Source organism: Antennarius striatus, chromosome 6 (assembly GCF_040054535.1).
Source record: "Antennarius striatus isolate MH-2024 chromosome 6, ASM4005453v1, whole genome shotgun sequence".
Classification (NCBI taxonomy): domain Eukaryota; kingdom Metazoa; phylum Chordata; class Actinopteri; order Lophiiformes; family Antennariidae; genus Antennarius; species Antennarius striatus.
Genome location: NC_090781.1, coordinates 23429594 through 23450941, shown reverse-complemented (window position 1 = coordinate 23450941; position 21348 = coordinate 23429594). Strand labels below are relative to the sequence as shown.

Below are 21348 nucleotides of genomic sequence, written 5' to 3'. Positions count from 1 at the left end.
TGTGTGTGTGTGCGTGTGTGTGTGTGTGTGTGTGTGTGTGTGTGTGTGTGCGCGCGCGCACACACCTCCCCTTGAGTCCTGGCACGGCTGCGATGCATATGATCCTGGCCGAGCAGACGGCGATGCAGGCCTCCACCGTGGGCTCATCTTTAATGTTCAACAAACACACCTGAGAGAGAGATTGACAAGAGGTGATTGGCTCTTTAATTTGATCTACTGTCACCAGAAAACACGGATTGGCCGGTAGACGGGCGTATTCTCTCACCTGCCCCACGTATCCGTCGCTGTTACACACCCACACCTCGCAGCCGCTGTCGGGACAGCTGTGGCTGGGGGACGCACAGGAAAACTGGGGGCAAACAACAACAACAACACAAGGGAAGAGGATGTTTACTTGTGAACAGGTGGGAACTGATTTCATGTGCATGTGGAGAAACGTTACAGTAGATGCTGTTCTCACCTGCATCCCACTGCGTGTCTTCATTATGGGAATGGCCTTCAGAAACTCTGGGTCCCATTGGTCCTTATTCATAGCTTAAAATAAAGACAAATGACTGTTAACGCTATTTATGAAATAACTCCAAGGCTAATCAATCAGATTGACAGTCACTGCGGATGGATCATTTGGTTAAGTGTATTATTTTCAACAAAAAGTTACTAGAAAATCTTTTTAAATGATGAGCTACGGTGTTCGTATTGTCTTCATCGAAGCGTCTTCACTGACCCAACTTCTTCTTGGCTTCTTCAAATGCCTGTTCGAAGTTGCAGCGAGCATCGGGAGAGGAGAACTCAAAGACGAAGCTGCTCTCGGCCGACGCGGTGGTGAACTCCAGCTTCGTGGGCAGGAAGGTCATGCTGAAGGCCTGGGACTGCTTCTCCGAGAGCTCCTTGTGCACCAACGCCATCAGGTCCTTTATCACCTCATCCAGGGACTGAGGGAACGGGAGTAAGACAACAAAGGATGATCAAACTGCACAATAAAAGACTTGAGAAGGAGGGAGGGTTAAGTAGAGATTTAATAAAACGTGTACTTGGTGGGGGAAGCTGAGGGTCTCGGACAGTTTGCTGATCTGCCCCAGGGTGCTGAGATCCTCGTCTAATCGACTAATCATCCTCTGGATGCTTTCCTTGTTTGTGGCCTGACTGGAACCTGAGAGGAAACGATTAATTCAGTGATAAAAACGAAATGCTTGATATCTAAATCGACCTGATTAATTAGGAAATACTGAGAATAATTCTATGTTACAGAAGGATAAGAGATTAATTTCACGCTACAGGGTCATGAGGATCAAGTAAAAACCCAGAAAACAGTGGAGCCTTACTCTTCACCACTTCCACTTCCTCCAATGGAAGCTTCCACAGGAACTTGTATTTACTGGAGGTGTCAATCATACTCGCAGCAGAATACCTGGGAGGACAGGAGAGGAAAAACAGAAGCAAAAAGAAAGGTGAAAAATGGGATGTGTGTCTGATGCTTAACACCAGGGGGCGGTGTGTTCAAGAAACTAGTAGAGAGAGAGAGACGTCCAACTTTGTCACGTACAGACTCATGGAGCTGCGTCTTAATGAGCCGGACTTCCTCTTGAGCGTAGTGCAGATGATCAGATCACTGAAGAGGAAGAGAGAGCGGTCCTTCTTCCCCCCCACCGTCTTCTACAGAGAGACATACAGACCAGAATATCCTGACTCGTGTGCTGCTCATCCACGCCGATTTAGAGTTTAACGTGCTTTATATGTACGATTACGCTTCTTACCGCCTCCATGACCATCTCTTGTCTTAAGAACTTCCTCTGGGGGTTCAGAATCTAGAAAACACACAGAGAGAGAGACTCCAAATCATCTCCCTCAACTGTTTTAACTTATCTGATCCACGCCCCCGCCTTCCCACACAAAAACTTCCCGATATCCACGTTTTTTCTTTGCCGATGAAAATTTGCTCCACCTAGAGTTGGTGAAATCTGGTTGACAGTTTTTGCATAATCTTGCTGGCAAAGAAGAAACCAAGCGAAAATGATGCAACAATTATTTCATATGCATTCATACTTAAGGGTGATTTAAAATGTGGTTGACCTTTTTTTTTAAAATAAAACACACAAGTCCGTCCTTTCACTGCCTTGTGCAGTCATGTTGGACAAAGTACCGCGTGAGTGCATTGAGAGCACATCCGGTGTTGTTCCACCTTTGCCAGCCGCGCCAATAAATGTGTTAGATAAATTTGCTCCGATGTTTTCACTGTGTGTTTAGTGATAATATCTCACATGTTCAACTCCTTCTATGTGTGCCTCAATCTCCTGTATGACCCTGGCCTCCCTTTCTGCCTCCTCGGCGGAGCGACGGCCCTTGTTGATCTTCTCAGCCAATCTTTTAATGTCCCTCTGGGCGTCCAGTAGGTACTGGTGGTCCGGGTGATCCTCCGAGGTGTGTTTGAGCAGGTCCTACCAAAAATAACGCAATTATGTTAATATGTCCTTCACATGTCACTGACAGTGGACGAGGAAACTTACAGTAAACAGGAAGTAGGCTGATTTATTTTGAAATGATTCACCTTAACCAGGAGCTCGTATCGAGGAATCCTCTGGACTGGTTTTATCATTAAATCCCCCAGACCTTGTTTCTCCTTGTTTTCACGCATGCATTGCTGAAAAAGATAGAAGGACGGAGGAACAGGAAGGATATAAATGAAGAAAATCATAAGTCCGACACTAAAATCAGATCGGTGGACGTCACAGCTCGACCACCAGGTGGCAGAGCGGCTCCACTGTAAAGTCCTGTTTGAACAGGAAGTGCAGTCAGGAAGAGGACCTGACAGGATTCTGCGGTGGATGAATAGATTTTTCATACTGAGGTTTTGTCTGTGCAGCCATCTTGAACTTTTTTTTTTTTTCTGATTATCAATTAAAACATTTGTGGTAAGACACACAACAACAACAACAACAACAACACACACAAATTCTGACAAACAAACAAACAAACAAGCAGGACATCCTGCGACTGTCGACCCTCACCTCCAGGAACTTGTGAAACGCCGCTTTAGCCTCCTTGGCGATCCTCACAGCGTCTTTGGCGTTGAGAAAGTTGTCAATGTAAGCTGAATACATGTCGGCGAGGCTTTCTTTGGAGAACTGGAGAGAAGAAGAAGAAGAAAAGGAGGAGGAAGGGGATTTGGTTACTGTGCACACACCAGTTCATTTAAAGATAAGCAGTTATTATGCAACTATGGCTTTATTTAGATTTGAGGTTTAATTCATTGATTGCTTTAGGTTTTAAAAAAGGAATTGAGACAGGAGAAGAGTATCTGTAGAGACACCAGGGAGAAACAGTGTCTTCTAGCTTAATATGAAACAACCTGATCCCTCTTTTCAAAAACCATCCATCTCCCTGTGTCGTCCTGTCTCTCTGTCCTCCCCCTCTTCTGGTCTGTGAGGAACATTAACGTCTGGCGAGATTGAGAGGATTATTCACAGCAGAGAACAGAGATGTCAGAGAGCACAATGTCCCTTCTTTATATGAAAGGTGAATTTTCTTCCCCCGCAACACAGTCGAAAATGTTTCTCTGCAGTTGTAAGATTGCACATTAAATTCTATTACACTTAATCATGGCCCTTTTTTCTTGCCATATCTGGTTTACCAGTAACTGTCGTCATAGATGATGACTGAACTGAACCAGTAGAAATCTCACTCTCTCCTCACAATCCACCGCTGGCTGAGGGAAACTGGTAAAAACCATTTTAGTATTACACAAGATTATACCTGTGTCAGTTGCTTGGTTATTTTGTGTGGAACATGGGCAGTGAGAAAATAGAGCACAGACAGGTGGAAACGAGAGGATGCAATTAAGATTTATCATCTAAAAACACAGGAAAATATTCAGGTATCTCTATTAAAACAACACCTCACAAAAGCTTCTTTGCTGCTTCCTGTTAGACTCATATGTGGTCAAATTTACTAATTGATGGTTGCTTGATGGAACAACATTAACACGGTGCAGATGATATGAATCAGACTGTACACTGAATAAATCTATGACACGTCATTTTGTCCAGATGGGATCTCATCCTGGAGGACGACAGGAAAATAAGCCGACACATTCTGGCCAATAAGGGAGGAGTGGAACCAAAGTGGTGTGGTGGTACAACGAGAGTGGGAAAGAGTAGATAGAGTCGATCTTTACAGGAGGGAGCAAAGTGAAAGCCCCAGTGCATTCTGGATGATGAACTCTTGTGGTGGAGGACAAGGATGTCCGTATTGGCAATAAGCTGAACTGGGAGGAAACAGCTGAGCAGACTATTTCCTGAGGAAGATGAGATCCTTCAACCTGTGCAGCTAGATGTTGGAAATATTATACTCTCTTACTGGTCTACCAGTACAAAGTATTCTGCTCTGGTCTGCTGGGAGAGCAACCAATGTTATGTTTTATGTGTCATACTGTAATGTTTGCTTTATAAATACACTGAAAATTTCCTTAAAGCGTTATACACAGATTCAATATATAATATACATTTAAATATCACATAACGCATAAATCTATACAGGTATAAAGGTTGTTAATTGGTTCTAGGCGACACATAGTAAGATGTGAAACGACATAAACTGAATTAATATGTCTCCATGCGAAACAGAAAAATCCATCTGCGGTTCTGTACTGTACTTTATTTATGAATGCATTTTCAATAATATTTAGTTACTATAGGGTTAACACTACACATTTTGTAGATTTTTATCAATACAGAAAATATCTAAATTTTTCAAGTACAATTCGGCAACGTTCACCATTTACATGCTGCTGTTTCAAGGCTTTAGCGGTAGCAACTCTTCTAACTCACCCGCTTCTGTAACACAGAAGAACAAAACATGTGCCCCGTGTGAGGCTCGAACTCACGACCTTCAGATTATGAGACTGACGCGCTGCCTACTGCGCCAACGAGGCCTGTGACGCATAGCAGCCGCTACGTCTTTAAGACCCTTCCACAGGAAGTCTGTAGGGGGCGGAGCACCGAGGAGCGAGAGGCGGAAGCGCGTTACGAGCGGAGCGGAGGAGCTGCAGCCGCTATAATACAGATTGTTCCCTTTAAAAGGATAAGGCAAAAATACAATAATTGCTTTGACATTTCTGGCAGGTATGCAGTCTTGTATATTTAAGTAATTTAATAATTTGCTGCTGCATATTTTCCCCCACACGTTTCTTACGCCTGTAATCCAGTTTCCTGTATTTTCCACATTGCGCTTCTGCGACAATTTGCGTCTCCAGTGAGGGGCTTGTGAAACTCTCATTCATGCTGTGAGGCGCTGAGAATGAGAACAATAGCATTAACATAGCAAGAGAGTGAGTTTTCCCCCCACTCAATAAAAAACAAAGCCTGTCGCCACACCGAAGTCTGGTCTACAAAAAACAACATTAACAAAGGGTCTGTGCTTCTTCTACAATGAATTTCTAACCCAGTGTTTGCTCAAGAGTCTTTGTAAAATAGCCTGGAGGAAAAAGTCCTGCTATTCTCAAAGACTGAAACCTGACATTTAGCCCAACGCGGATGTTTTAGAGGACTGTTTTTCAAGGCCTACTTTTAGAGGCACCCGAGGGTCATGGGAAGTTTTAAGTGGGCCATCAAGAGGTCAGCGAGAAAACAAAATATTAAACTACTATTTCCAACTAGAGACCATCTTGTAATAAAAACGCTTCCCTCCAGTCTGCTGACAATACTTCTTTTTAAGGAGTTGATTCTTTCAAGCTCTGGTCTTCAGTGAAATTATAGAAAAGACATTTTGAAAATTAAGTCAGCTGTTTTCTAATGAAATGGAAATTAATTATTTACATCACTTGAAATGATAAGTGATTCAATCTTGAATAAATAACCTCCAAAAGGCAAACGCAGTTCTTCTGACCACTGACCTTCCACCCTCGATTAGCAAACAGATGAAGAGGACAGTTTACAAACTCACGCCGCCGTCTACTCACTGATTGGATAAGGATGTGTCCAACGGTCTGCCTGTCGTGCCATTGGCTGACGCAGCCAGCGACTTGTTCCAGGAAGCGTTCGTGATGCTCCAGGATCTCTGGTATCTGGAAGAACATCTCGTCCACCAGCAGAGGGTCCACTATGGGGCCGCTGTCGGGCTGTTTGAGGGGACGCATGTAGCCCTGAGAGGACGACACAAGACGTTTGTTACCGGACAGTTTGTTTGCTGGTTGGAAGCAACCCGTTGGGGAATGGTCTACCTTTGAAATCACACAGAGTAAATAAACATACAGCAGGTACAAAATATAACAGCTGACAACATAGTGGGAAAGACACCAGTTCAAGGACTGTGATCATCCATGTTTATTTTTGATTTATGCCAGTCGGTTGGATGTCACATCAACTACTGAATGGATTCAAATGAAACTCAGAGGGATGATGGATCTTGGACTGGAAGACATCCCATAGAGACGTCATGGGTTTGGATTAAAGGGCACATCTGCCTCGGTGAAGTCATTCTAGTAATGCTGCATTCACATAATATCTCCAGGAAAGCTTCCTGTAATCATTCCCTGGTGGGGATTCCAATTACTGGGGGGTTACAGTTAGTTAACAGATAAATTACCGTAATTAAGTGAACCCAGATGCAAAGCAGTTGTTCAACTTTGTTTAACTTGGCAATCATCTTTCATGTTATTATTGGATTTCTTCAGGTATATCAGAGCTTTAGTGGCAGACACACTTAGTGCTGTTTCTATGTTCAAAATTAATGTACCTGCATTGTAAAAGTCAAGACACCCTGAAATCTCCAAACACTGAATCACGTCTACGAAGCAGCTCATAATGACATTCTGAATGATGCAGCGTGAAATTGGCATCAGATGCTCACACACCGAGCAGAAGAAGCTCCAAGATGTCACAGGACAATTTAGTCTGCATGTAATTACATGGTCCTTTATCCTCCTCATCCTCTTCTCCTTATACTCCTCTTCCCATTTCTTCTCAAGGTTACGTACAATGAAATACTCATATAGATTTACAGTAGTCATCAGCAGAAGGTCAATGCGTGTGACCCCAACACTCACTGTCACACACACACACACACACACACACACACACACACACACACACACACACACACACACACACACACACACACATGCAATCCAATGAAGCTGAGAGAAAACTGAAGATGAAAATGGACCTCGAGAACAGACTCGGACAGACGTGACCTTGAGGCTCCAGCAGCTGTAAAGTCCAATTCACCGCCAGAACTTCATGAGGCATTTGATGACCAATCAGCCGCTTTAAACATTTGTGCCTCGGAACGGTGCGACACCGTGTGATCTCTTCACCCTGTTCTTTCTTCGACAATTGCTCGTTTGCAATGCGTACCATGAGAACTCAAGTCCTTTTTCTCAGAGAAGAACGTCCGGCGGTAGCCGCAGATCATTAAGTCATGGAAGGAAACATGACGGACAAGAACATAAAGGACTTCTGGAATTCTTAATGACACCAGGAATTAATCAGCAGCTTCAGTACGGGGGGGCACACATTCATTTCAGTGTGACAATAAGTCTTTTCTAAGTTACGTTTTGGTCTCCGTTAGCACCCGTGAACTATCCGTCTCTTTAAAGATTATGGTGAAACGTGTCCTCCATTACCCCACCAGTGTCACGCCGTTGCATCATTGAGTGTACTTGTGTCTCGCTGCAGCATACGAAAATATTTGCTTCAAGTTCTGTGTGAAACGCCCCCCCCCCCGTCCAAACAGAACTCAAACGCTGCTCCCTCAGATGAACCACATCTTTGAACACCCTCCCCTGTCGTCACTGTGGTAACACTTTCACTGTGTCACCATGGGAACACTGCCCAAGATTATTCACTTTATGTCCATACACACACACACACACACACACACACACACACACACACACACACACACACACACACACACACACACAAAGTCATGCATAGGGGGAAGCACAGAAAATCCAGTTTGTCTAACTACTGGCACACACACATTTCACAAAAAAAAACCCAAAAAAAAGGCACACACACACACCGTTCGCCCACACACAGCTGGTGACAGGTTATACAACAGAGCGATCATCGGTAGGGGCGGTAAGTGTGTGTCAACGTGATAGACAGGGATGTGGCTGAAATTTCGGTCAAAGGTCAGTTGGCTGTTGGAACAGGAGATGGGTTTGGGACGGGGGTGAGGTCGTGTGAGGTTGTGTGTGTGTGTGTGTGTGTGTGTGTGGGAGGATAATGCTGAGGATGGTGAGATGTGATGGGGTTAGAAGATTAACCTGACAGGATCAATGAGAATAAGTGGATTACACAACGCTGTGTTGTTATTCACACTCAGCAATATGGGAATCCACGATGATGAGTTTAATTCTGTGTGTGTGTGTGTGTGTGTGTGTGTGTGTGTGTGTGTGTGTGTGTGTGTGTGTGTGTGTGTGTGTGTGTGTGTGTGTGTGTGCGCGTGTGGAATGACATAACATTCAATACAAGTGTTTGTGTCTGTCGGTGAATGATACTTACTAGACCTGAGAGGTGAGAATATCTGCAGTGTGTGTGTGTGTTTCAGATATTGTCCTGATGTAAGAGGGTCTTTTTTTCCAAATATGGCACCAGATATATTTTTTTTCCTGACTAAAGCAGTTTCAGAGTTATTTGACTCCTTAATACAAGCATCATGAAGTACCTTGTAAAGACCGTTGAGCTGCTATGACCTGCTGAAAACATGATGCCAAGACTAACACCATCTCTCCTGAAGAATCTCTGCCCAGTTCTGGAATATTCCCACAGCCTCCTTCATCAAATCCCACCAGAGATTTTCCATTGAATTCCACTCAGGCAGCTATGAAGGCCACCCCAGACTGATTCTGGACTTGTTCTGAAGCAACCCCTGTTTGGGATCATTGTCCTTTTGGACATCCGACGCTCCAGCTTCCCCTGCAGACGGGTAGATGTTTTCTCCTAGTATTTTATGATATCCTTTTAACGCTGCAGGTTTTCCATTTCCCAAGAGTGCAAAAGCAGAATCAAAACGATAAACCTGGATCGGCAAATTTGGGTACTTACATTGGATGCAGCTGCTAAAATCATTTTGAGACAGCAGGAGTCAAATATCTTTTTGTTTTAATGTGGTTAAAAGCTTCCTTCCTGTATGCGTGTGTGTGTGTGTGTGTGTTACCTGGATTAGAGTGCGTAATGACTCCACGTATGACTGCTCCGTGTCTAAGAGGGTCATCATCACATGCTTCCTCATGTCCTGCAAAGACAAGGAAAGAAGGTTGACATCACACAAACCCACTGGTAACACACATCCACATCCCACACACTCCACTCTTCCTGACTCTTAACTCTAAAGCCATGCACTTATAGCATTGCTATAAAACACTATTTAAATTGGAAACATGCATTCGTTCGTGCTTCTTTCTGCCTTTTCGAGAGATTTAACCTCCAACCAGCATCCAATCAGCAGCTGGTGTGAGCCGCTGCTGTGGTGCCAACATAGCTTTAGAGGAATTACATTCAAGACGCAGTTAAAACTTTATAGAAATTGTGCGGTCTGCTTGGCAAGAACAGTTCAATCTTTTAGTCAAAGACCAGATGGAAAAGACAGATTTCTGTTATTTGGCTTGTAAAAAAAATCTGACACTGAGAGTCTCAACTTTGGCAGCGTTGCATAACGTACATAACTTCATAAAACTCCTACATGCTGCATTTGCATTCACCATATATGAATATGGCCTTGGGTAAAATGTGACACTACAATAACATCATTTCTATAATCCTCGTGTTGCTCCAGGAAGTACAAGCCTCAGGGTTAAACGTTTCAATAGCCGAAGTCATGATTTCCTATTAATTGCATCTCATGGCTGCTTTACCGCGATGTATAATAGCAAGAGGAGAAATAACGAGGTGAAGCGAGAGCTTGAGGGAGACTCAAAGAATTGACGTGCAGAGACGGAGAGAGAGTCGGTCCTGTTCTCAACGTGGTCTCTTCTGTCAATGCAAAAAAGCATTCACATGCTTTTTGACATCAATTCTACTGAAAGGCTTTAATCGGATTTTCTGACCTTGAAAAAAAAAAAAAAAGAAGCATTTTGTCTAAGTATGGAAATATTCTCTAAGGATGACATTAAGACAAGATTCCCAGCAGTCTCCAAAATCAAGATGACAATACAGTGCAACTGATTGAGAGCGATTTTCCTGAACTTTAACATAACCTTAATCAACATAACAAACCTTTCCGTGGTTATTTTGAACCGTAGAGGTGGTGACGCAGGCGCATCTTTAAAAACACTCAGCAGTTTGTGGCATTTTGCGTTTTCATTTTTCACCTCCTAATGGATCTTTTACAACGCCACAACCACAAAGACCGGATTGGAGGTCACGGAGGCCAGCAAGGAAATAAAAGGAAAAGTATGACTCAGGGATTCACTCAAAAGTGACTCATTGATGGATGTTTCTTTATGTGACTGGGGGGGCGGCAGCATCATTGAAACTTCTGTGAGATGAATGAAAATCAGTGGACGACTTCATTCATCCTTTTTTTTTTTTATAGCGGCTTATTCTTTACGAGGTGTCAGGGGGCTATGCAAGCTAAGAAGGGGGGTGAGAAGCGGGGTACACTCTGGGAAAAATCGCCAGTTCATCACAGAAAGACACAAATCACTCCACACTGATGATAAATTCAGTCACTCATTCAATTATAATGCAATGAAGCTTTTTCATCTTCTGCAGGAAGTCCTGTTGTGACTTCACAGCATCTCACCGTTTAGTGCAAACATTGTAAAAGCAGTCATCGCGGCTCTATTTCTGAGTCATCAGCGACGATCGAACAGCACAAAATGGACATTATATTAGCAAAGCGAGCAACAGGACAGGAAGGGGATGTGAAGGTTTGATGACATTTACCAGGAATTGGAATTGTGTTTCACTTTGGGCATTTCTTTATACAGCGTTAGCATTTCGACGACATAAATACAGACAACAATTTTTTTTTTTTTTTTAATTTTATATACTGGTTTGATCCCCGAAGGGAAATTAAGAGAGCACACTCTAGCTACTGATTACAAACGCATGCATACATATTTGTGAGTACAGGCCCCTGTATCACACACACACACAAAGGAGCCTGTAGGCATGCAGGGGAGGTAGAGTGGCAGGCAGCTCCTTCTTGGTGCGCCTCAAATGAGCAATTTGTAAAGGGGACGGCACCTTGCTCAAGGGTGCCTCGGCAGTGCTCCAGAGATGAGCTGACACCTCCCACTGTTAGCTCACCTCTGGGTATTTTTGGGGGGGCGGGAGCGGGAATCGAACCGCCGATCTCAAATCATAGGACGACCTGCTCTACCGCCCGCTTTACCACTGAGCCACTGCCGCCCCCAAGCCAGAGCAACAACAACAACAACAACAACAACCACCACCATAAAATAACGCTGAACTGTTCGGTTTTGTTTTTTGCTGCAGAAGTGAGTTGCTAAACCGCTGCTGCAAACATGTTCTCCGGCATTGATTTTGAAGTTACACCAAAAGATACTGGAAAAAAAATGTAATCGATGCTGTGTGAATGCAGAAAGGAAAAAAAAACCCCAAAAAACATCTCCACTGTTGTTGTTTGGTAAAACGGGTATTAAAAAGCAGCAAGTAGCTGATTAAAAAGCTGCTGTTGCTTGCAGAATATCAAAATGCTTCAGAACAAAACTGTTTCTGATTACAGTTAATAAATAAAAAGAATGTAAAGAAGTCTTTTCTTCAACGCCAATGTGTACATTGTATATAAAAAAGGAATAGAGAGAGAGAGAGAGAGAGCCAGTCATACTATCTCTGAGGGTCTCCGCCAAAAAACACGACTTATAAAAATGATCCCACAGGCAATAAACCTCAGGTGCGTATTTAAATGTCTCTCTTTTGCTCATACACACACAGACACACACAGACACACACACACACACACACACACACACACACACACACACACACACACACACACACACACACACACACACACACACACACACTAACAAAAATACACTGAGGCAGGACCCCCCCCCCCCAGTACCTTTGTGCCCTATAAATAACCGAAACAATGACTTCCCAGAAAGGCTATGTTTAGTGTCTGGCTGCTGAAAGAATCCCAGGGGCACTGCGGGGTACCGCCAGAGGGTGAAAGGTGGTGTGTCGATGGAGAAATGTCTATGTACGTGTACGTGTGTGTGAGTATGAGTGTGGCACACTTGACTGCATGTGGAAAACCTCCGAAATTGGGGGGGGAAAGTGTGTAGAAATAAATTTTGTGGGGTGTATTCATGCAGGACTATAAATAGCTGAAGAAGGAAGCACAAAATAGCGTCGCTTTAGAATATCCGGTTAATGTTCAAGTGTTCACAGCCGACACTGATAAGACACAGAATATTAATCCGTCTTTTATTTAACTAGACCTTTATCAGTATTAATTTGATGAATGGCTAATCTTTTGGGTAAACCTGACATCTGAACCACGATTAAAGATGAAGCAACAGCATGAAATCGGAAAAAACAACAACTTGAATTTGGCCTCTAATGGTCATTATTAGAATATATATATCAAACCTTCCCACAGTGCATTGCTGCATGTACTTGGATCTGCAGTAGTATTGTCTAATACTGCCTCAGCTGGTCAGAATATATTCCTTGTTTCCTCTGCATTATTTATGTGCTGTGTAGAGCCACATATGCATACTCACAGCTGGCTCTGCATGAATACTTCCTCTTAATCCTCATTTATTATGATCGAATTAATGAATGCAGATTGACTCGCTTATTAAATTACCTATTTATTAAATCAGCAGACAAAAAGAAACAGCCACTGTTTGGTTTCACTCTCGCACAGAGCGGATCAGCGCATTTTAGGAAACAGATGTTGGAAAGCAGTAGAATCACGAGAAACCCAAGAAGATAGACGAACGGACAGACGGATGAATGCTCGTGTCATATCGAGTCACCGATTCGTCTGAGCTGCTCATGTCAAGTAAACAGCTCCAGATTTGTAATCTGATAACTTTGATCCATTTAGTGACCCACATCTCAGGAATGATGCAGCCTCGGGCGCAACAATGTGTTCGTGTCACCGAATGAAACGCAAAATAAGACATAAATGTGAAATTTAAGAATAAGGACGACATGAATAATAAATAAAGAAGCCCCTCGCTCGTGTTTGACGGAAAACTAACATCATAATCCAGAAATCTGCCTTTATATGTTTGAATTCCACTTTTTATTTGTGCACACACAAGTCTCGTCCATCACCTTGATGGTTTCGTTTTTTTTTCTCTTTTCAAATATTTGTTAAATGTGCTTGTTAGATTTGCCTGGTTGCCATGGTTACAACCCATGAAATGTAAGAGGAGAGGCGGCTCACTGGATATCAGGCGGTCAGCTAAAACATCTGAGGGGGAAACACTTGAGTGTGTGTGAAAGACAGAAACGTCTGAGTGAGTGTGTGTGTGTGTGTGTGTGTGTGTGTGTGTGTGTGTGTATGCGTGCACTATGAGTGTTCTCATTTCCCGGTGTGTGTTTTGTTGCCGGTTGATAATGGTGTGGTCACAGGAGGTCCGTAGAGTAAGTTTTACCTCACGTCTGCATCCAAAGATAAAAGACAAACCGTAAAGCCAACACAGACTAGAGTCAGGACAGTTTGTCAAGCGTCTGTTATTTTAGTTTAACGTGTTATTATCCAACTACAGACTGAGTATCTGTGTCTGTTCGCAGCACTATTGTCATGTTGCGCCAACAAGACTGCTGCTGCCAGCAAAACACACTTCAGTCCAGAGAAAACACCCTTTTCTTAATGTGATATTGTAACACACATGCGGCTCAAGGGTTCTGCGCCGCTGCTCACTCTTTTGTTGTACCGAACCAATCTGACTAATTCTGTTCTCTCAAGTTTTGTGTTGGCCTCAATTTGGCCTCTGAGTGCAGAAAAAACAACTTCTTGCGGGACTCGAATTATTCTGTGGCAGTACCGCGTCTGCTTTTGATTTTGTGTTATCAAATGTAACGGAAGGACACTTTCTTTCTTTCTTAACCCGAGCTGCCAACAAAAAAGACGAGGAGAGCCGCTGTGGAACACGTCGCTGTTCAGCTTCGTACAGCGTAAAGGTAAAGACTTGTCCACCGCTAACATCAGATTTGATCTCAGACCGCCAGACAAAAAAGAGATAAGTACATCTGTCCCGCCCAAAAAGTTGCAGATATGATAATGGAAGAAGAAAAGATGTCAATCAATGTAGTATTGGTGGCCAAAATCACCAATACTACAGATATAAATTTACATTCTTTCCCATTTTCTGATCCTACTTGAATTAAAAACAACAACAAATAAAGCCAATACAACAAGAAAACAAATAAAAAAGGGTTAAAAAATGAATCATTTGTGTACTTTATGGCAAACCTGGAAACAAATGAACATTTGTTTGAGTTTTTACTTTATGTCCAAACTAAACTATGAGTACGAACGACTTTACATCTCATCTCCATCCTCATACTCATGAGGTTTAAAAGTGCATGTCTAATGTTTGAGCCCATGAGAATAAAACCTTTACTCTGTGGTAAAATGAATTGTTCTTCTTAACGCAGGACAGGCTTTGTTCTAATTCTCCACGTATCCATACCGTTTTCTGGAGAAGAGTCACATAAATGCATCTCCATCCTCTCATCTCATCAATTCTGTCACGCCCCCCCCCCCGCCCCCCCTCCTCTCAGTGATGACAGACTCCCCTGGCAACAACCTGGCGGAAGCAGCAACAGGCTGAGCCCAGTTACATCCTCATCCCTGCATTTATTCATCCTCAGGCCTCGGTAAAAACAGCCGCATACATTTTATGCCGTACATTTTTTTTGCGATGGCAGCCATGAAAGTACAGAAGCATCGTGGTCCTCACAACTTCCTCATATTCATTTCAATGAGTGAATGTAAAGAAAACATGTCTGCACGTCTCTATTTCACTGTCATTTCTACAAACACTCACCATCGATCCACCTCATCATCATCATCATCATCATCATCTCTTCCTTTCCTTTCCTCCCCAAACTCCTCTCACACATTTCCCTTCCATCATTTTATTTACTTTGTGATAACAATAATGGATTGGGGAAAAAAAAAAGTGAATATAATCCTGATATTAGTAATAACTTCATAAGAGTTTGCAAGACTTTTTGTAAGGATAAAAGTTTTCGACTGTTTCGTTGTTCCCTAAATGGAAAAACAACCGACTCCCTAAGGATTCATGCAGCAGAGCCATTTCGTACATAAATGCATCTCCCACAGGCTGATGCACCTGAAGGCATGGTATGGATCAACAGGACTACAGCATCTGCTGTGTTTGCGTGGATGTAATTCGAGGCATGTTTGTTGATTTCTCTCCACCTTTACAACATGCATGGCGTGATCACGAGGTCTGCACGGACGAAAAGGAAACACTACAGCTGACGGTTTTAAAAAACGACAACGGGAGCCCCTGGGGAGGTGGTGATGAGGGTGGATGGAGAGTGACCCTACAGAATGCCGGTGGCGGTACGGGTTTGCATCTCTGCTCTAATTCAATTAGAGAGACATTATCCAAAGATGACAGACAGATTACGAAAGGAAGAAGGAAGAGAAAACGCCGGTCTACCTCTCCGTTGGTGCTTCCAGCGCAATTCCTGTTCCCATTCAAATTCCCACCGGAGTTCCCATTTCTGTTGTTGTTTCTGAACTGATCCACGGCATCCCTGTCCACTGCTTCTCCTCCTCCATCCCTCTCTCCTCCTCCTCCGCCTCCTTCGTCTCCGGTGTTCTCTCCATTCTCATTCATTTCCTCCAGAGCGATGCTGAACTGGGCCAGGGTTCGAACCATCTGAAGCATACGGAACGGTCCGTGTGCCCCAATACACCCAGGGAAAAGCACCGGAGAACACGTGCCGGGGGGTTTCAGCGGGCTTGTTTATCACACAAACAGCATTTTCATGTCCGCAGAGTGACAACAAACGTCAGATGAAGACCTCAGATCTGCAGGAATCAACACCTTTCCTTCATCCCAGTCGGTTTTCCTCGTCTCTTCTGCCGGGAATAAGAAATGCTTTTCAATAATTCAGATCCCTCGGAATGAAAGCTTTTCCCTACAAATTCAGCCTCTTCGATTATCTGTCAGCGTGTGCGCGGGTTTTGTGGGAAGTCAGCTCGGATGCGCCGATCGTCACCCCACGGTGTGTGTGTCACAGCACACACACACACACACACACACAGACACACACACGTCTCGCAAAGAGGACACTCCAGCATCTATGCGCCTCATCTGTTTGCACTGCGTGGATGATGTAAGCGAGATGGGAGAGCGTGCGGTGGTGTGTGTGTGTGTGTGTGTGTGGAGATGAAATATGTGTGTCTGTGTGGGAAGGTCGATGGGTGGGTGCTTGTGTGTCACAGCCCTCCCCCCTCCCAGTACGATTAGCGAGAGACAGCAGGCAGAGGAGACTCTCTTGGCGCTTGGCTCTGCACAGACGGAACAATCCCTCCCGTCACTAATCGACTGAGGGATGACGAGGAGGAGGAGGAAGATGACAGCTGTCCGTTGGCCCCCCCCTAGACGCCGCGAAACCTTCTTCATTAAGTCGAATGCATAACATCACTGCTGGTGTTCTCATCAGAATTAGATGCTCCACTGAGAAATAGGGGTCTGAATGAAAAATGGCATTTCTGTCTGTCTCTTCTGTTTCTATGCGGTGGACACAGGATGGAAGCAGCCCACAGATAACCATGACAACGGGGAGGAAGTGTGTCATTTAAAAGACAAAAAAAAAAAAAAAAAAAAGGACCCTACGTGTCATTGACAGATCATTGATGATGATGTTCTCCCCAGCTGAAGAAGTATTCCTGGTATCTTTGAGCCACATGACGGTGGAACCAGGTGTGACCTTGGAGTTGATGATGTTGGCTCAAAACCTGAAAGCCTTCAGGCGTTTTTATTGAAAGCAAATCAGAAGGTGGGGGGGGGGGCAAACAACGTTTACCCTCAAATACCAGACATCATGCTAAAATTAAATAATTACTGCTAAAATTGAAAAATTGACGCTGACTTCCCGTCGTTCCTCATTGGTCCGTTTCATGTATGTTCGATCATGAATCACATGTTTGACGTTGGAAAGTTGGGGGGGGGGGGAAATGTGTGGGACCATCCTTTAAAATGTCATTTAAAAACATAATGCGTATTCTTAAACCAAGTTAATTAGTTAATAACAGCCACAAGGAGACAATTCAACATAGATACACACACACACACACACACACACACAAACAAGGTGGGAAAAAAAGTCATGTGACCATCGTATGAAGATGCCAAAATTGCTGATTTCACTACAGGGAGAAAGGATAAAGTGCATGTGTAGAAAAATTTTTTAAAAAGTCTAAAATAACTCATAGTTTTGAGCTGGAATAAGTAACAATCCATTTTAAATCAACCAGCTCAGTACAGATTATTTCACCGCGGTCAGTTTAGCGACTCACTGAAGCGTGTTGAATTTTTTGAAGTTGTAGTTTTAGCGTGGTGTGAGGTGGCTTTTGTCTTTTTTCAGACTTTCTCTCCAACAGAGATCAGATGGCGACTACAGAAAAAGGTCGGGAAAAAGACATTTAAAGGTCAAGCTCGGCAGGAAATTGGCCTTTAGTCCTTGTTGCCGCAGAAGCAGTAGATGGTTTTGAAGGTCTGGTGACAGAGATCAGAGATGACAATCTCTCCGGCGTGTTCAGATTTGGAGCCACCAAAATTATGAAGAAAGTATATTCTCAGTTCTTGTGTATTTGTTTGTTTTCTTAACTTGAAGGTAATGTCATAGCAACCGCGAACCATCAAAATATAAACTCCTCTGAGGTCTGACAGTTTGAAGCCACGGAAGTAATTAATGGTTAAGTGTTCCCTTCTTTCTTTATCTCTGAATCTCGATGTTTTCCCTCATTTTTAATCCCTTCATCCCACAAGCATTCATTCAAAAACAGAGGTTTTTATGTTTACATAAATATATCTCTTGGTTGTTTTTTCAAAAACCATCCAACACACTTCTTCGGCATCTTACACGACACTGAAAACCACAAACTGAACAACAATACATCTAAAAGCCGTACACAAGCCGTCGCATTCTCATTTTTGGAAGAAGACGGAGCGACATGACCGAGCAGGAACTTTTTCTTTCTTCTTTGTCCACACAGAATATTTATCAGAAGCAACATTTAATTATTGCTTTCCCTGAAATGTTTGACTTATCCTCGCAGCAGTAACACGGATGACACTTATCTGAGTGGTTACATCATCAACCACAGCATCTTGTTTCCACAGCGATGCCAGAGCGCTCCCATCCCCAGCATTTCCTATTTAGGTTGGGACTAATGCAGTTGCTAGGTAGTGAAGGAAAGAAAAGTCATAAGAGTTCTTCCTGAATGAGTTAGAGCTGACCCAGATTTCCAAGTGCGGTGCAATCACACACGTACACACACACACACACACACACACACACACACACACACACACACACACACGCATTTGCTCTAACTACATAGTCAGCTGGAGATTACTGCCTGCAAACTGGGATGCTGTGGAAAGAAAATCCATCCAAGTTCTAATCGTTTTTTTGTGATTTAAAAAAAAAAAAAATATATATATATATATATATAAATATATATAATTGACTGAACTCTGTTTAAAAACTGAATATATAAACAGCTACAGCAGTGGCAAAAGATCCCGGTCATGTTGCCCCAGCCTTGACATTATGGTGGATGTCATTTTCAACCCAATTTTGTACCTTTTTATAGCGGTTGTTAGCGTAAAAGGGGAACAGTCATTTGACGTGAGTTGGATAAAAGCGTTCTGGCTTTTCAGAGTCAAGAACACAAAAAGAATCTGTTCAAAATGACCAAACTGTCTCACACTGGGCCCCGAGTGTCCTGCATACATAAATATATACAGTATATAGTCTGTTCCTTAGTACACAGCCATGGGAATACTACTCAAACACTCGTCTGCTAACAGTTCATTCCCAAACACGAAGGCGAACGTCATGTCGTACAGATGTTTGCATGTTTGGAGTCGATCCATGAGCCGGATTCAACAGCGCTCATGAGAATCCTTCAGCAGCATTCATAAACAAACACGCCAGACACACGTGTGGCCGATCATACGTGGGATGGATTTCCAGCTGTGGTTTCTTTTTTTTTTCTTTTTTACTTTTTCTCCTCCCTGCAAAGCACGAATGAGAGCTGCTTAATTTCAACCCACAGCAAAACGTCTATCAGGAATCAAACGGACAAAACATGTGGGAGGGGTTCATGACACCTGTCAGCACACCCGCTGGTGCACAGGTGTGTGTTCACTAGAGAAAGACGGAGTCACCTGAGTAGATGTGGACGCCTGACTGCACAACCAGATCACAACACATCTCTGAACACACCTGTGCACACAGCTGTTCCATCCATGTGTGTGTGTGTGTGTGTGTGTGTGTGTGTGTTTATGCACTCGTGTCCTCTTGCAGTAATTGATTTTTATCACAACGCTCAAGCAGTTGCACAAACACGCAAACTAAAAGATTAAAGTCACTAACGTCATTACATTCACACAAGTGTGTTTTTGTGCAGCAGGTGGACGGAGGGCTCAGTCACAGGATCAGACACGGGGCTCCAGGAAGGAACATTTTTCCCGACTTCGAATAGGAAAAGAACATAAATATGTTTTATTGATTCTCCTCTTTTTGTCTTCTGGTGCGTCATACGTTCACAGATAAAATGAAGATTTCTTTAAAGCATTAATGATGAGGCTTTTAATCATAAAGACACCTCAACATTTAACCCGTTCCTACCACAGTCCTAAATAAAAACAAACTGGAGATGTCAGATTTGAAGGGTTTCCACTGGAAAAGGACAGATGGGATTAGAAAAAATGGAGGTGATTATTTTATGCTACAAACATTTGACTGCAGCGTGTCCCAAGAAAGTTGCAACATGGGCAACAAAGACAGGGTAAAGTTGTGAAATATCCACTGGTAACGTGATGGCATCCTGATTGAGAGGTTTACCGAGCTGGGAGGACGGTTAAAGAACATTTCTCAACACGTTATTATGGGGATTTTAAAGATTTCACCATTTGCTGTCCATCATAACGTAAAACGTGGCACCGCATGAATTTGTGATGTATGACGTGCTCATGCTGGTGGCATGGGCAGCATGCATATTTGTATATATTTAAAAACAAAGGCTGCCATCCACCCCCGCCATGAGCTGGCGTCTTATCCGAGATGTACGGCGATCATCTCGTCTACAAGAAAATGGATGGACGTTGCCGTCCAGGTGACGTCTTTTTCAAGGATGCCAACGCCAAGAAAAGGTTCTGTGCAAGAGTTTACGCAAGTCTGGACTGCCTGCTGTGCAGACCTGCCCCCCATGGAGAATGTGTGATGCATTACGAAGCACCAATGCAGACTGTTGTGCAACTGAAGTCCTATTTTCAGCAAGAGTAGAGCAGAATTCCAATTTTTGATGCTCCAGTTATCGGTGTCCTCTTTTTCCAAATGTTTTTGAAAGAAAAGATGTTGTAACACAATTGTCAACACAACCTTGTCCTTGAAAAGTGGGAAAAAAAATAACGCCTTTCAAAAAAGATTCTTCATTCTGCATCTACTTACATTTTACATTTATGTCCCAAATCATTTAAAAAGTCTCCACAAGGGGGCAGCAGTCCTGCTGATAAATCAATACAGAGAAGAACTTCTGTCTTTCCTAAAGTTGAACATTTTTGATGGGATAAGAACAGATTCAATCAGAGGCGTCGTCACATTAAAAACCTGCATTTCAGGACAAGTAAACTCATAAACCCACTTCACTGCTGACAGCATTGATTTCAGATCAAAAGTTCCAACTTTAATAACCAAAGTACACAACAAACAGTAACTATAGAGCTGTGATTGAAACTGTATTGTGTGTGTGTGTGAGAGAGAGAGAGAGAGAGAGAGAGAGAGAGAGAGAGAGAGAACGAACAGGTAACCAGATCTACTTGCACTCCAAATACGCCCTTATGGGATGTATGCTTGTGTGTGTGTGTGTGTGTGTGTGTGTGTGTGTGTGTGTGTGTGTGTGTGTGTGTGTGTGTGTGTGTGTGTGTGTGTGTGTGTGTGTGTGTGTGTGTGTGTGTGTGTGTGTGTGTGTGTGTGTGTGTGTGTGTGTGTGTGTGTGTGTGTGTGTGTGTGTGTGTGTGTGTGTGTGTGTGTGAGAGCGATACGTGTGCTGTGAAAAGAGCCTTTGTCCCTGAGAGGTGAGGCTGAGGCAAGGACATGATTGGTGCTTGGACTAAAATACATGCTCACAAATACACAC

General features: G+C 43.3%; 1 protein-coding gene and 1 non-coding gene across 2 annotated transcripts in view; both read right to left on the bottom strand.

Moving 5' to 3' along the window:
* Positions 1–21348, bottom strand: part of LOC137596246 (rho guanine nucleotide exchange factor 17-like) — a 51948-nt gene that overhangs the window by 7154 nt on the left and 23446 nt on the right. Inside the window, exons 2-14 of the mRNA XM_068316567.1 lie at positions 9160–9237; positions 5954–6136; positions 3006–3122; positions 2546–2638; positions 2259–2435; positions 1755–1805; positions 1544–1653; positions 1323–1408; positions 1032–1150; positions 725–932; positions 461–534; positions 266–349; positions 66–169 (exon numbers count right to left, since the gene is read on the bottom strand). Coding sequence (XP_068172668.1) covers positions 66–169; positions 266–349; positions 461–534; positions 725–932; positions 1032–1150; positions 1323–1408; positions 1544–1653; positions 1755–1805; positions 2259–2435; positions 2546–2638; positions 3006–3122; positions 5954–6136; positions 9160–9237 — 1484 coding nt within the window. The remainder of the gene's footprint in view (positions 1–65; positions 170–265; positions 350–460; positions 535–724; positions 933–1031; positions 1151–1322; positions 1409–1543; positions 1654–1754; positions 1806–2258; positions 2436–2545; positions 2639–3005; positions 3123–5953; positions 6137–9159; positions 9238–21348) is intronic.
* Positions 4855–4927, bottom strand: trnam-cau (transfer RNA methionine (anticodon CAU)). The gene has a single exon. It is a non-coding gene; the product is annotated as a tRNA-Met (tRNA).